Source organism: Suncus etruscus, chromosome 19 (genome assembly GCF_024139225.1).
Source record: "Suncus etruscus isolate mSunEtr1 chromosome 19, mSunEtr1.pri.cur, whole genome shotgun sequence".
Lineage (NCBI taxonomy): Eukaryota > Metazoa > Chordata > Mammalia > Eulipotyphla > Soricidae > Suncus > Suncus etruscus.
The window spans coordinates 28,102,614-28,118,767 of record NC_064866.1 but is presented as its reverse complement, the minus strand read 5'-3'; the positions used below and the strand labels follow the sequence as shown (position 1 = coordinate 28,118,767).

At 46.5% G+C, this 16,154-nt stretch overlaps 1 protein-coding gene and 1 pseudogene across 1 annotated transcript; one reads left to right on the top strand and one right to left on the bottom strand.

Annotated features, from left to right (window-relative positions):
- Positions 1 to 2,303: 2,303 nt before the first annotated feature.
- Positions 2,304 to 10,983, bottom strand: GPR61 (G protein-coupled receptor 61). Its single transcript, XM_049765749.1, has 2 exons — positions 10,930 to 10,983; positions 2,304 to 5,017 (listed from the first exon to the last, which is right to left on the bottom strand). The coding sequence occupies exon 2, from the start codon at positions 4,468 to 4,470 to the stop codon at positions 3,115 to 3,117; it is 1,356 nt and encodes a 451-aa protein (XP_049621706.1). The 5' UTR covers positions 4,471 to 5,017; positions 10,930 to 10,983; the 3' UTR covers positions 2,304 to 3,114.
- Positions 10,984 to 13,738: 2,755 nt separating this feature from the next.
- LOC125997153 (40S ribosomal protein S27-like) lies at positions 13,739 to 13,982 on the top strand (annotated as a pseudogene).
- The last annotated feature ends 2,172 nt before the right edge of the window (positions 13,983 to 16,154 follow it).

The following is a 16,154-nucleotide window of genomic DNA, read 5'->3' as shown; positions in this document are numbered from 1 at the left end:
TCCCAAGCCAGGAGCAACCCCTGAGTGTCACCAGGTGTGGCCCAAAAACCAATAAAGAAAAAAAAAAAAAAAAAAGGACTCCTTTTCCATATTCAATACTTATGGGGGAAAGTGGGAAAGAGAAGATAACCCAATATTTATTTAATGTATGTTGTTAGCCAGGCACAGCTGAATTCAAGTCCCCTCTCAGGGCCTCACAACAACCCTGTGAGGTAGGAGATGTCATCCTCATTTTCACAGATGAGGGAATCCAACTCAGAGAAATGAAACATCTTTCACAAATTCAAAAAGCAAGCAGATCCGATGTCCAGTAAAGCCCTTTCCTACCTTTTTACTCTAAGATACTACAGGTAGAGTGCTAACCACTGAAGGTTTTCATCTAGGGTTGGGATTTATCCCACCACCACCAGGGAGCAGGGAAATGTGACAGGACTGTGCGACTGCCTCATCTTGTTCATTCTAGTAGGTTAGAGAAGGAAGATCCCATTTCATCCAGTAGCTGCAACTCAGCCAAGGATTACCTACTTGTGAACTTCACCAGGTGACACCAACGATTAGAATAAATTTCCAAAAGGTAGTCTTGACAGAAACTGATGGAAAAGTTCTCCAAATAATAGAAATTTCCTACTACATCCACTTAAGAGAGGGAAGAGTAAATGACCAGTGCACCCATGTATGTCAAATGAAGAAATGAGTGCCCCAAGATCAGTGGTGGAAAATTTCAACCTAAATTGAAGATGCCTTTGCACTTCAATTTAGCTCAAAGGGCTTTCTTCTTTGATGTATGTGAAGGAAGGGTTGTTTGAGTGCAAAAGTCAAAAAAAAAAAAAAAAAAAAAAGGCAAGATAAATTGACAAGATGGCAGCAAAATAATATGTGATTCCTTCCCCCTCCCCCATCACATTCTGTCTCCACTGAACCCACACTGCCATCTGCTGGCTACATTTAGGGCCTACCAACTTGATCACTGATGTTTAGAAGCAATTTCCTATCTAGAAATGAGGGTCCTCCATTCTGAATTTATCTTAAAAGGGAGGAGAGAAGATTTGTCTCTAACAAAGAAGACTCTCCTCAGTGTATTTACTATTAGAGATATCCTCATGTAACAGGCACTATACTGGAGTAAATAGAGTGATAGAAAACAGAAGCCTCGGTATTTTTCTTAAATTTAAAGGAGAAAGCTGTTTGATAGGTTTTGTTTAATAAATTATTTTAACTAGAATTACATATATAATCCCCACACTTTCCACAATCCTCAGGAAGTCTCTGTGTAGGCATCTTGTTACAATGGACTGAATTCTTTGACACTCAAACCATCTTGCATATTCTCCAATAAATTTCCCAAACACAGGGGCCCAGAGTGATAGCATAGTGGTAGAGCATTTGCCTGGCACGTGGCTGACCCAGGATGAACCCAGGTTTGATCCTCGGCATCCCATATGGTTCCCTGAGTCTGCCAGGAGCGACTTCTGAGTACAGAGCCAGGAGAAACCCCTGAGCACTGCAGGGTATGGTTCAAAAACAAAAAAAGTTCTCAAATACAGCCCATACTGTTTTCCAGTTATAAATTAAATGCTCATAACAATGCAAGGCATCTGATCAAATTAGACCATAAACTCCTTAAAAATAATGATCATAGTTCTTTGGGTCCCAGAGAATATTGGGTACTCAAATATTTTGTACTGGGTTAAACTAAAAGAATCAGTGGTGATAAAGAATCACAGTGGTGATATCAATATGACTTTCTATATCAAAGTATTTATTGGCTGTTCAAGGGGAAACCTTTTCATTTCCATCAGCCCATCCTCTCCTTTGATATCTGATAAGCCAAAGATTTGTTTAGTTACAAGCCACACCACTCTCTGGTCCTGCCTTGACCCTTAAATGATACCTGATTCTATTAAGGGGACTGACTTGGACAGTGGCCTGTCCAGAGACTGCAGTCATTCCTCTACCTTGTAAATACCACACTTTTACTAACCAACAAAGTGCCTGCAGGCTCAGTAAGTGGATAACAAATTCCTGTGTTCTCTCTCAAAATTAAGGCTGCTGACAGGAGAGAAATTTTAGATCTTTGTCAATATCAAAGCTAATTTTGAGAGCAATGTTTGGGAAGAAGGAGGCATTTAATGGACTATGGAAACCCCATCCTTTCTGTACTCAACCCATAGTCTCTTGTACCTGATTATCTGGGACAGGGGGATGAAGGTGGATCTACCACTAGGAGAGAAATCAGGGAAGCCAGACCTGGGGGGGGGGCAGAATTTGCAATATTATTCAGGTAAATTACTCAGCTTCTTTTTATCTAAGTTTCAGAAATTCAAGTGGTAATCTTCACCTATCTAACCTCCCATCTTTATATTCCATCCTAAAAGACAAAGAGAAAAGCACCATCCCACCTTATTTCTGCTGAGATCAAGCTAAAGTGATCTCCATGTGCTAGAGAAAGGCAGAAAATCAGAACAGAAGGGTTGTTCCTGCATGATGGGAAAGCCAGCATTACAGCCAGATTCCCTCTCTCCTCTTCCCCTTGCTCCTGGCCAAACTTAGAGAAGGAACATATCCAGTCGGTCTTCTCACCTCAACGAGCTCTCCAGAAAACTAGGGAAAGAATCTATTGATTCTGTTGGAAATACTTGGGCTGCAATCAAGTTCGTTTTAAAACCAGCAAGGAAATGAGAAAACAGTAATCATTTTCTTACCTTGCTTGGGTGCAATTACTTCACTGGACCATTCCAATGAGAAAAGATGTAACCTAGGGTCCCTGAGTGCCCAAGGGTCCCTGGAGTAACTCCAAACCTTCCCAGTCACTCTATATACTCTAATATGCTCCCTGAGGCATGGAAAGTGCTGTGGCTGGGAGGCATCATCTCACCTTTGTAACCTTTTACTCTCATCACCCACTATCTCACCAGGACCCCTGCCCCAGTGGTCAAACATCACGGCCATGTCCAAAGCTTTGGCCACATGTTCATTTTGTTCCTGACTCAGAAAACACCAAGTAAAAGCTAAATGCAGAGACTCAGCCCCAACCAGTTGGGAATGTTTGTTCCTACAAGGTGGTCCTTGCAGCCCTAATTAACTCGATCTTCCTCCATGAGTCTGGCAGCCCCATCATGACTCCAGTCGAGGTGAGGGGGCCGGATGGAGGTAGCTGTCCGACATGATGATGTCACTGGTGAGTTGCTGCTCCAGAAACTCAGAGGTCTCCTCTGCTATCTGGCCGGGAATTCGAAAGTCAACAGCAGGTGGCTCCTGTTTGGGGCTGGGCAGGGGTCGGGGAACCCAGGATTCACTGGGACAGCCAGTTCCCTGAAGGAACTGCAGGAAATTCTCCTCGATGGAACCTTCCCGGCTGGGTAACCTCAACTCCTCTTCTGGCGCTGGCTTGAAGAAGCAGACAAATTGCTTGCTGAGCTCCCCACGAATTTGCCGGTTAAGACACCCATAGAAGAAGGGGTTGGAAGTGAAGCAGAAGTAGCCAATCCAGGTCACCACGCTCTCCACCTGCCCCATTGAAATAGGCTGAGCACTCAGAGCCACATAGAGGTGGAAAGAAAAGTAGGGCAACCAACAGAGTAGAAACTGGCCCCCCACAGCTAGGAGGACCACTGCTGCCTTCCCTCCTCCAAACGTCCGGTGTGGGGTAGTCTGAGGGGCCCCCGAGCTGGTGACCATGGTGGAGCGACTGCTGAGAGACTCAGAGCGTTGGCGGGGTGTCTCCATCCATGTGGGCAGGGGCCCGTGTTGCAAGGCAGCCACACGGGCCACCCGGAACATGCTGCAGTAGACCACAAGGATGAGGATCAGGGGCAACAAGAAGTAAAGGACAGCAAAGACCACCACAAAAAGCTGACAGTAGGCACTGTGGCTCCATTGGAGTGAGCAGCCTGGGGGGGCGCTGGGAGCCCCCTCCTCCCAGGAGACCCTTCCCAACACTGGCACAGAAGCCATCGCCAAGGCCTTCACCCACACACCCACCAGCACAGAGGCCACCAGCCCCAGTGTCATGCGGACCTCATAACGCATAGGGTGGACCACGTAATAGTAGCGTTCTACATTGATGGCCGACACAGAGAGAATGGCTAGGCTGACAAAGCATATGCTGAGGAACAAATAGAGGCGGCAAGCCACCTCTCCGAAAAGGTCATGGTCAAAGAGGGCAGAGCTGGAGAGCATGGCCAGAGGCATGAGGGTCAGGGCAGCCAGCAAGTCCACCAGGCAGAGGTGGAAGACAAAGACAAATTTGCGGAGGGCCGGGGTCTTGGCGATGACAGCCATCACAGCGGCATTGCCAGCCACGGCGGTCAGGTCCAGCAGGAGCATGAAGAAGAGGGCCACAGATTCTGAAGCCACGTCCTGCAGCCCCACTTCGGGGACCCCACTGGCAGTCGAAGGACCTGGGGTTTGAAGGACCCTCCCCAAAGTAGAAGAGTTCCCTGATGACTGGGGGCTGGGTGAGGACTCCATGGGGCCGAAAAAGGACACCCAGGGCACCTCCTGTTACAGGCCCATCCCCCATCCTAGTCCAGTGACCCTGAGGTCCAGGCTTCCCAATCTGGGAGGAGGTGACAAAGGGGCCTCCTGTCAGAGCCTTCAGGGCAACAGACCAGCAGCTGAGGGCTCAATAGCTCATCTCTCCAGAGGAAGCTCTAGACGGGTCCACCTTGTGTCTGGGCCGATCAGGAGACAGAAACAAGCCTTACACTCTCAACATTCCATCTTCTAAGGAGTCTCTGGCTTCCATTCTGCTTCTGCCTTTTCTTCTCCAGGGCCCATTTCCCTTTCAGACACTGTGCTCCAGAGATTCAGGGACCTCTGTCTCCCTTTCCCAGGATCCTACTGAGCTTCCAGACAGAGCCCCCGTTTCAAGGCAACTTCAGGTAAATTCCTTGATTTCTTGTCACCTCAGAAAACAGGAACTGGCTGAGTAGGGACACAAAGTTTGATTTCTAGTCTCAGATCCAGCGATGAATTACTCTGTGACTTTTGACCTTGAGGCTTCTTATAAAGGTATCTGTAAAGGGAAGGGAATAAAGCTGGCTTCACAACTGCATTTGGAGGATCCTGTGAGATTTATTTACAACAAAACTGACAGTAATCCTTATTATAACATTTATATAAGATTTTTCACACTATCCTAAGCATGCAACAAAGATGAACTCTTTTTTGTTTTTTTTGGGGGGGGCCACACCCAGTGGTGTGGAACTCAGGTTTTACTCTGGCTTTACATTCAGGAATCACTCCTGGTGGTACAAAGGATATCACATGGAATGTTGGGAATCTAACCTGGATCAGCAGCATGGAAGGCAAATGCCCTAATGCTGCTCTAACTTCTGTATTTTCCATTCCCAAATGATGAACTCACTTTAGATTTCTCACACCCTAGGAGGTCAATATTATTATTATTATCCCATTTTTCTTTTCTTTTGTTTTTGGGTCATACTCAGTGGTGCTCAGGGGTTACTCCTGGCTCGGGGCTTAGAAATTGCTCCTGGCAGGCACAGGGGACTATATGGGATGCTGGGGATTGAACCCAGGTCCGTCCTGAGTCATCCATGTGCAAGGAAAACACCCTACCACTGTGTTATTGCTCTGGTCCCTTTATTCCATTGTTTTTGTTTGTTTGCTTGCTTGTTTGTTTTTGGGCCACTCTGGTGACACTCAAGGATTACTCCTGGCTATTCTCTCAAAAATTGCTCCTGGCTTCGGGGACCATATGGGACACCAGGGGGATTGAACCACAGTTCGTCCTAGAGTAGCACATGCAATGCAGATATCTACTGCTCATGCCACTGCTCTGGCCCCTTATCCCATTTTTCTATCAATAGAACTGAGGCTGAGGATCAGAGAACTGGGCAAGAATGTAGTCTCATCTGTCTACTTCTGATTTGTTACTCATATAAGGCATTTGCCTTGCATGTGTCCCATTCCAGTTTGATCCTGGGAACCTAAAATGTTCCCTGAGGAAACCCACCAAGAGTAATTACTGAGCACAGCTTGATGTGGCCCCAAGCCCTATCCCCCTACCCGCAAAAAAATCCGAAAACCTAGGGGCCAGAGAGATAGCTCAAAGGGCTAAATGTATGCAAATCATACTTAGCATGTGAGCGACCGGATTCAGTTCCCATCATATATGCCTGCTCTTCTAAGCATCCCTAGGCTCGACTCCCATGCACTATTGTGTGTGGCCCCCAAACAAAACAGGGGCTAGAGGAATAAGGCCATACTGATCTGGATTTGATTCCAGATGCCATATATGTTCTCCTGAGTCCCACTAGTATAAGTAAGCCCAGGGCACTACCAGGTATTGTCCAAAGAAAAAATATCTGCAGCTTTGATACTCATCCTTCGAGTAGGTGAGTAAATGTAGTAAAACTCTCGCTGCTTATCAATGATAGGGTCTGGTGTACATCTGATTCTAGAGCCAGTTTTCTAGCTTCATCCTGTCCATACCATGCTGTGCTTATAGGAGTCCTCCATGGTAGTGCAGTAGAATTCAAAGGAGTAGAATGTTTGCCTTGTATGTGGCTGGCCCAGGTTTGATCTCTGGCATTCCACATGATTCCCCAAGCAACCCCAGGAGTTATTCCTGAGTGCAGAGTCAGGAGTAACTCCTGAGTACCGCCAGGTGTGTTTCCCCCAAATAAAAACCCAAAACAACTCTTTTAAGTCAATGAGTTTAAACCAGCTATAAGAATGGCTTTGTTACTGATTTTGGGCTAGCACTGAGAAGAGAAAAGGGGATAGATGGTACTTTTTATTGCCTCTGACAGAACTGCCACTTTGGGAGGGTTGAGAAGGAGCCTTGGCAGTTAAAGATCCTGACTTGAAGAAAGCTGGGGGATCAACTCCCTCTGCCTCCTTTGTCCTCAAAGCTGATAGGACATGGGACTGGAGTGTTAGCACAGCAATAGGGCATTTGCCTTGCATGCGGCTGACCAGAAAAGATCTGGGTTTGACACCCAGCATTCCATATGGTCCCCCAAGCCAGCAGCAATTTCTGAGTGCATAGCCAGGAGTAACCCCTGAGCATCACCGGGTGTGGCCCAAAAACCATTTTTAAAAAAGCTGACATTTAAAAAGTTAAAGTCTTAGGGGTCATGAGGCTGGAAGGTAGCCATTGGTAGGGCACTTGCCTTGCACACGGCAGACCTGGGAGGGACACTGTTCAATTTCTAACATCTCATATGATCCCCCATGCCTGCCAGGAGTAATTTATGAGTGCAGAGCCAGGAGTAACCCCTGAACACTGTCATATATAGCCCACTAATAAAAAAAAAAAACACTTTAAAAATGTCCTTGGGAGCACAGTGGTGGGACATTTGCCTTGCATGCAGTCGATCCAGGACAGACCTGGGTTCAATCCCCGCCATCCCATATAGTTCCCTGAGCCTGCTGGGAGTGATTTCTGAGTGCAAAGCCAGGAGTAACCCCTGAGAACCTCTGGATGTGGCCCCAAAACCAAAATATAAAATTGCCCTTCTCAGGGACAGAGTACAGTGAGTGGGTAAGGTGCTTGCCTTGCAAGTGCCCAACCCAGGTTGGATCCTGGAACCCCATATGAGCTCTTAAGCACCATCAGGCATGATCCCTGAGCACAGAGCCAGGAGCACTGCCGGCTCTGGGTCCCTTCCTTGCAAAAAGAACCTGTCTTTCTGAGGCTAGAGAGAGAGTTTAGGAGTAAAGATAAAATAAAATAAATATAAATAAACCAAAGTTCTAAGTCACAGAGATAACTCAAAGAGCTAGAGAGCTTGTATCCCATGAAGGAAGCACAAGTTGTATCCCTGACTGGCACCAAATCAAGAGTAGCTCCTGAGCACCACCATTTGTACGTAGTCTAAATGAAAAAATAAAACTCTTCTCTAGTTAGGAAAATAGCTCATGGCAGAGCACATGCCTAATATGTGAGGCCTTAAGTGTGACCCCTCCCCATGTTCAACATATCCTTCACCCCAAGAGCTATTAGTGGATCTGGTAGCCCCTGAACATTGAGTCATCAGGTCCTGCAGCTGAGCACTTGGGTGGGGGGGGTAGATTCTGCCCTGCTCTTCTCATTCATTCATTAATTCCTGCACTCCCTCTCTCGTTCCCCAATCTTAAGTTCCTTTATCTGTTGTTTTGTTTTGTTTTGTTTTGTTTTGTCTTTTGGGGGTCACACCCGGCAGTGCTCAGGGGTTACTACTGGCTCTATGCTCAGAAATTGCTCCTGGCAGGCTCGGGAGACCATATGGGATGCCGGAATTTAAATCACAGTCCTTCTGCATGCAAGGCAAACACCTTACCTCCATGCTATCTTTCCAGCCCCCCAAACGTAAGTTCCTTTAAAGGTCATCTTCACCAAAGCCCACTTGAACCTAACCAGTAAGCATGACACAGAGTAGGAAGAGGATGCAGGCAGCTATGGTGATGGTGGTTAAGTCTAAATGACTGATGTGGAAGTGGGAGAGATCTAAGCAGAGAAGAAAGTGGGAAGCAAATGGGAGAGGAAGAAGTCTTATGTTGGCATCTCACATTTCTCCTGATTAAATTGGCAGGACTAATCTGTCTACATAAAACTAAAATAAAAATAAGGGCTGCAGAGATAGTATAGTGAGTTAGGCATGTAATCACCCCAGGTCCCCTCCCTGGTTCTTGAGCACCACCAAGAATACAGAGCCAGGAATAAGTACTGAGAACATCTAAGTATGGCCTCTTCAACCTGCTCCCCAAATAAAAACAAATCTCTTATTTTGGGGGGTGGTCACAACAGGTGGTACTCAGGGCTTAGTCCTGACTTTGTGCACCAGGGGTCACTCCTAGTGTACTTCGAAGACCATATGAGGTACTGAAGATAGAACCAGCCACCAACCTGGGTTAGCCATGTGCAGGAAAGTGCTCTACCTGCCATATTTTCACTTCAGTCCCCCAATAAATCTCTTATGTCTTATTCTCCACGTCAAGTTTGGCAGATGGTGTCCACACTCCTATGTGGCTTGTAATGAGAATCATGGTCTCAGTTTCTTCCTCTGTAAAATGGGAGAGTTCAATTGAATGGCCCTTAAGTTTCCCACATCTGAAATCAATGACTTTGTGAATCTCAAGGTTCCGATAGTCCAACAACAATCAAAAAGGACACGGGAGATGGGCCCTAACCTCACAGCAGAGTTGCAGTCTTACTATCAACTTTGGTTGTGGCATAACCACCAATCTGGCATTAATGCAACTTTTAACACACCATGCACTCAATACATGCTTAGTACGATTTTGTGAACTGACTCAAACCTCAGTCTCATCTGTGGACTCTTCAACCCACCCCACCTCAACTTCTCATATGTACTCCAGGAAAGCTCAGTCACTCAGCTTTGTGCTGGCCAGGAGAATCTTCCAGAAAAGGTTGGCCTGGCTTCTGGACTCAGAGCAGCCCTCACTTTAAACACCTGTCTAGAGATAAGCAAAAGTTCATTTCACAGTGAAGATACTACAAAGTGTGGAGAGAGAGAGAGAGTGCCTTAGCATGTGGAGGCATCTGCTACATATAAGACAGAATCTGGGGAGTGAGTAAATATGCAGAAAATAATGCTAGTAGAGGCATCGTAGCTCCTTACTCTCTGAGTCACCACTGCCCCCAACTCTTTTTGTTTATTTGTTTTTTGGGGTCACACCCGGGATGCTCAGGGGTTACTCCTGGCTCTGTGATCAGAAATGGCTCTTGGCAGGCTTGGGGGACCATATGGGATGACAGGATTCGAACCACTGTCCATCCTGGATCAGTTATGTGCAAGGCAAATGCCCTACCGCTGTGCTATCTTTTCAGCCCCTGACCCCAATTCTTATAGCAGTAAAGTATAGGACCCAAAGACGTGACTCCGAGACACTAAGAACCAGAAGAGTAAGCCGCCCCCACCCATGTCTTTCTATGGACATCAGGGGTCAGCCAGCAGGGCCCACCTGTAATACCCAGCAGAGGGAAGCAGATGAGAGGTTCCCCCTAAAACTTGACAAGGGCTGGCATCCCTGATAAAGCCCCAGGCAGGAAGATGTTTGTCATGTCTCACTTTCCTAGTCCCTCAGCCATATACCCTGACTCCAATATTGCAGGATGCCAACTTTTTTTTTTCCAGAAGACAGCCCCAAAAACCTGCCGGCCTGCGGTTCCTCACAGAGGGGCTGGCTGTGATGGAGAGACTGGTGCTAAAGGCCTCAGGAGGAAGCCCCAGACAGACGCCTCCCTCCACTCCCAGCTCCTGCCATCATGCTCCCCCCCCACCCCCCAGGCTCTTGTCCTCCTACTGCTTCCTCTCAGCCAGACCCACCTCACCTCCAGGCCCTCTCAGAGCTGTCAGGCTTTGCCACCAGAGGGGTTGAAAGCTGGGCCCTCCTAGGAGCCGGTTGAGTTACAGATGTCCTTCCTTGTCTCAGATGCCCAATGGATATAAGTGGCCACCCCAAGGCCATAGGGGTGTGGCTGGGACCCGCATGCACCTGTCTCCCAACCCCCAAGTCCCAAGAATAGTCTATCTTTCCACCAGGACATGCCCCTCCAAAGCCAGGGGAGATTTCCATGGGGCCCCCAAGGCTGGTCCCCAGCAGAGGTGTTCATGTCCAGGGACACAATGGCCCAATGGCCAGGATGCCTGAGGACCGTTTCAAAACTGCAGGCAATCCATCGCTAGGATCAGGGGCCAAAGAGATGCGGACCCCTGTCTGCCTGCATGTGGGTACTCTTTCCAACAAATATCAACCCCCATCTCTAGGTTTCACAGATGCCCACACCCTTTACTGCCTTGGGGATCGGTGGCACCCCCTTCCTTGATAAAAACTGCCCACCATCTGATAAGGTGGGCTGGCTGGGGGAATGCAGGGCTGCCTTCTGTGTGTTATCTTCGGGCTTCTCGCCAGGCCCTATATCTGGGCCCCTTCCCTGGCCTAGTCAGCAACTCCTACCTTTGCTGAGCAGCTCCGGGCTCCCATGTGATAGCTGCTCTCAGCTGATGCTTCTTCAAGGCTGCTGAAGCCTGAACCACTGCAGTGAGCTGTGAGAGGCAGCCGGCAGAGCAGGATGCTCCAAGCTCTTCTGGGTCCTAATAGCCTCCTGCTTTTCTTACAGCCCCTCTGAGCCAGATCCTGGGTACCAAGTTCCACACCTAAGGTGAGGCACCTGGGAGTGAGTCCAGACAAGCTCCCTTCTCTCAGGTTTCTGGAGGAGCATCTTAAGTGTCTCAGGGGTCCGAACAAAAGCCAGCAGGGAGACCCTCTGGCCACGCTGATGGAGCCAAAGAGGCACTCAGAGAGCTCATCTCTACACAGACTAGTTGTGTGATCTGGAGTGAGCTACTTTCCAAGGCCCAAAGCCTTGACTTCTGGGGAAATCTAACGACTGAATGATGCTTGAGGTTCCTAATGGCCTTGCCCAAGCCTGATTCTGTGCACGGCAAGTCTGAGATGCTATGAAGCAGGCCTCTTGGTGAAGATCTGGTAGGCCCCAGGTAAGGGCCTAGGCTCCAGGGTGCAGGTGCCTGTGGTGCAATCTCTCTTCCAAATCTTGATATCTCCAAGGGTCATGTTAGTGGTCAAGCTTGAAGGGTAGCCAAAGATTTCATCTTCATTTTGACCATGGTTCTAAGGAAAGCACTTTCTTCCCTAAATTATGTGTTTGTGGTGTTAGGCTGTGGAAAACAGGGAACTCTGACATTTTATGGAGCCACTCCAGTGGGATCTAGAGGCTCAGGAACATTCAGGTTGGGGTGATTCTGTAAGCCGGGACATCCCTCGATGAGGGTCCCAGCCTGTGCAATAAGTAGAGGTGAACTGAAGGAGCAGGGCTCTGCTTATTACCACAGATCTGAAGGAAACAATGCCCATAAATCCCCATACATGAATAAGAGCTGAGAAGAGATTTCTGACATTTATTTTTATTTATTTATTTATTTATTTCTGGTTTTTGGGCCACACCCGGCGGTGCTCAGGGGTTACTCCTGGCTGTCTGCTCAGAAATAGCTCCTGGCAGGCACGGGGGACCATGTGGGACACCGGGATTCGAACCAACCACCTTTGGTCCTGGATCGGCTGCTTGCAAGGCAAACACCGCTGTGCTATCTCTCCGGGCCCCTGACGTTTCTTTTTTGTTTTTGTTTTTGTTTTGCTTTGTTTTTGTTTTGGCGTCACACCTGATGATGCTCAGGGCTTACTTCTGGCTCTATGCTCAGAAATCACTCCTGGCAGGCTCAGGGGACCATATGGGATGCTGGGATTCGAACCAATGACCTTCTGCATGCAAGGTAAACGCCTTACCTCCATGCTATCTCTCCTGCCCCTGATTTTTGACATTTCTAAGAGCTACAAGACAAGGCTAGGAGATGACTAAAGTTAGAATACATGTCTGACCAGTATAAGTTCTGAGCTCAATCCCCAACACCACACATCATAATGCCCCCTTGACTCCTGGTACTACTAGGTCTATGTCCCTGGTGGCCTCATAGGACTTGAATAACTAACAAGGACACTAACAAGACAGCCACACTGTCTCTGGGTTCTTTTTTATATTGTGCTGTATTGGGGCTACACCCACCAGTAATCAGGGCTCTGCACTCAGAGATCATTCTGGGAAGTGCTCGGGGGACCATATGTGGCTCAGAGAATCAAACCCAGGTCAGATGTATGCAAAGTAAGTGATCTGGTCATTGTCCTATCTCCCCATACTTCTCTGTTATTTTTCCTTAAAGAGCCATTAAGATATTCTATAGACCGAAGCATCCATATTTCTGAGAGGTAGAGGGGTGAAGAGATAGCCCAAGACATGCAGTACACAGCCAGGTCCCTAGACAAAAGACTCAGGTATGTTCCCTCTCTTGAACCTTTTGTCCTTGACACCTGCCCATCTCAAAGCTATGTCTTCCTAAGAGTGGGAGGCAGATCCTGAAATTTTCTCCCAGACAAAACAAAGCCCAAAACAGTGACTGACTCAAGTCATCAGAGGGACCTCAGTTCTCTCGGTCAACCACAAAGAGGTTCATGACCGGGCAGAAATGACCTCAGATTTCCTCTATCCCCAGCCCCCCATTCTTAGAGATCTTAAGAGCAGCAATCAAGCCTCCTGATATGTTAGGTTCACTCCTTATACCATTCTATGAGGTGACCATTATTCTCCTCACAGAACTAGCTGGAGCCACAAGCAATATTTGATTAGAAGGGCCAGACAATGCATAGGACACTTATGTAGCATACAGTCCACCTGAGGTAGATCTCCAGCACCCTATATGGTCCCTAGAGGACCACTAGAAGTGAATCCTGAGAGCAGAGCCAGGAGTAATCATTGTTGGTTATAGCCCTAAAACAAACAAAAAGCCAATATTTGAACCCAGAACTGCTTGAATATAAAGTATTTCCTGTTCTAATGATCTTCCTGAGGCCTGCCATAAAACTCAGGCTCAAACTGACTCAACAGCAGGGCAATACTTCCACGTGAAAGGCCTGGAGTTCAGTCTCCAGCACTAGAAAAAAAATTAATGTTTAAAAAACATTGGAGGGGAGTGGCCGGAGAGATAGCATGGAGGTAGGCGTTGGCCTTGCATGCAGAAGGACGGTAGTTTGAATCCCGGCATCCCATATGTTCCCCTGAGCCTGCCAGGAGCGATTTCTGAGCAGAGAGCCAGGAATAACCCCTGAGAGCTGCCGAATGTGACCCAAAAACCAAAAAAAAAAAAAAAAAAATTGGAGGGGAGCTTTTCTAGCTATGATGGCCTCCCCTTGAAAAAATGCATACATCTTCTCCTTCAAGGATCTCCTTCACCCCTCATTGGAGGAGGAGAAGCAAAAGCACAAGAAGAACTCTTACTTCATGGGCATCAAGAGCCCAGGATGTTATAAGATCACCATGGTCTTCAGCCATGCACAGATAGTACTTTTGTGTATGGACTGCTCCACTGTCTTCTACCAACCTACCAGGAGGAAAAGCAAGGCTTACAGAAGGATGGTCCTTTAGACAGAAGCAGCATTAAAAGCTCCCTGAATCAGGATGAATGGAAAACCATCCCAATAAAGGTGTTTTGGATGAAAAAAAAAATGGAGGGGAAAGAGGCCGGAGAGATAGCACAGCCGTAGGGCGTTTACCTTGCATGCAGGACAGATGGTAGTTCAAATCTAGGCATCCTATTTGGTCCCCCGAGCATGCCAGGAATGATTTCTGAGCACAAAGCCAGGAGTAACCCCTGAGCCTCACCAGGTGTGACCCCAAAACAAAACAAAAAGAATTGGAGGAGGTGGAGCAGTAAGACAGCAAGTAGGGTGTTTGCCTTGCACATGACCTATCTGTGTTTGATTCCTGGCACTGCATATGATTGCATATTCCCAGACAGGAGTGATCCCTGAATACAGAGCAAAGAATAAACCCTGAGTATCGATGGTTGTTGCCCAAAAAGCAATAAAACAAAATGGGATTCCATCACGAGTTAATTCAAAGGGTCAGAGCATGTGCTTAGCATGTGGGAGCCCAGGCTTCAATCTCTAGCACTGCCAGGGATATCCCCAGATCTCCAGCACTGTCAGTATTACCTCCAAGAAAAAGGGCTAGGAATATGCCCCAAGTATCTCTAGTTATAGCCACAAAACAAAAAGCAAACAAGCAAGCAATCAAACAGAAGCCCCAGATTTCATATAAAACAGGCCCAAACAGGGCTGAGCTGTGAATACGTACCTTGCAAGGGGGAACTTGGGTTTGATTCCCTACATTAGAAAAAAAAAGAAGTCCCAACTCACAACCAACTTATATAGGGAAATAATTTGATAAAATGCTGTAGAGAAGCTGTTTTCAAAGTCCCAGAGAGGCCGAAAAGACACTACAAGGCTGTCTTGTACAGGAACCTGTCTTGTATGCAATGACTCCCGTTCAATCTCTGACACTGGTCTCCCAAGGACTACCAGGAGTTATCTCTGAGCACAGAGCCAGGAATAAGCCCTGAGCACCTCCAGGTGTATCTTGAAACATCAAAAAATAAAATAAAGGGGCCGGAGCGGTAAGGCATCTGCCTTTCGTGTGCTAGCCTAGGATGGACTGTGGTTCAATCCCCCGGCATCCCATATGGTCCCCCAAGCCAGGAGTGATTTCTGAGCGCATAGCCAGGAGTAACCCCTGAGCGTCACTGAGGGTGGCCAAAAAACTAACTAACTAACTAACTAAAAAATAATAAAGCCCAAAACTACTGTGAATCCTCTTTCTTTCCCACTTTGTAATCTATGTGGCAAAAAAAAAAAAAAAGACTTTAGCTTATTGGTTAGCCAACAGTATCTGGTTCTTTCATCTATCAAAGATTAAAGGGCACAGTTTTCTTTTTCTTTCTCTTCTTTCTTTTTTCTTTTATTTCTTTCTTTCCTTCCTTCCTTCTCTCTTTCTTTCCTTCCTTCCTTTCTCTTTCTTTCCTTCTTCCTTCCTTCTTCCTTCCTTCCTTCTTTCTTCCTTTCTTCTTCCTTCCTTCCTTCTTTCTTTCTTTCTTTCTCTCTTACTCTCTTTCTTTCTCTCTTACTCTTTCTTTCTTTCTTTCTTTCTTCTCTCTTACTCTTTCTCTTTCTTTCTTCTCTCTTACTCTTTCTCTTTCTTTCTTTCTTTCTTTCTTTCTTTCTTTCTTTCTTTCTTTCTTTCTTTTCTTTCTTTCTTTCTTTCTTTCTTTCTTTCTTTCTTTCTTTCTTTCTTTCTTTCTTTCTTTCTTTCTTTCTTTCTTTCTTTCTTTCTTTCTTTCTTTCTTTCTTTCTTTCTTTCTTTCTTTCTTTCTTTCTTTCTTTCTTTCTTTCTTTCTTTCTTTCTTTCTTTCTTTCTTTCTTTCTTTCTTTCTTTCTTTCTTTCTTTCTTTCTTTCTTTCTTTCTTTCTTTCTTTCTTTCTTTCTTTCTTTTTCATGATCAGCAAATCCAGCTTCAGTGCTGACTGGCTGAGGAGTCAGGAGTAGATTGCTCCAGGGAAGGAAGGGGATAAGCAGGGTGCAGATCTCTGTTAGCTCCAGGGGGCTTAATTTTTCACCTTATGTGTAAAAGTACTGTGAAGTCCAGAGTCATACATGATCTATTTATTAAGAAAATTCATCATCACTGCATCATTCCTGATGCTAATCTAAATAATCACATTTCTTTTTATTATTTTTTAATAATCAGATATTTTTTGTTTTGGTTTGGTTTGGTTTGG

Bases quoted from the DNA above. Each gene is read 5' to 3' on its own strand.
- GPR61 (XM_049765749.1), bottom strand. From the start codon at position 4,470: ATGGAGTCCTCACCCAGCCCCCAGTCATCAGGGAACTCTTCTACTTTG.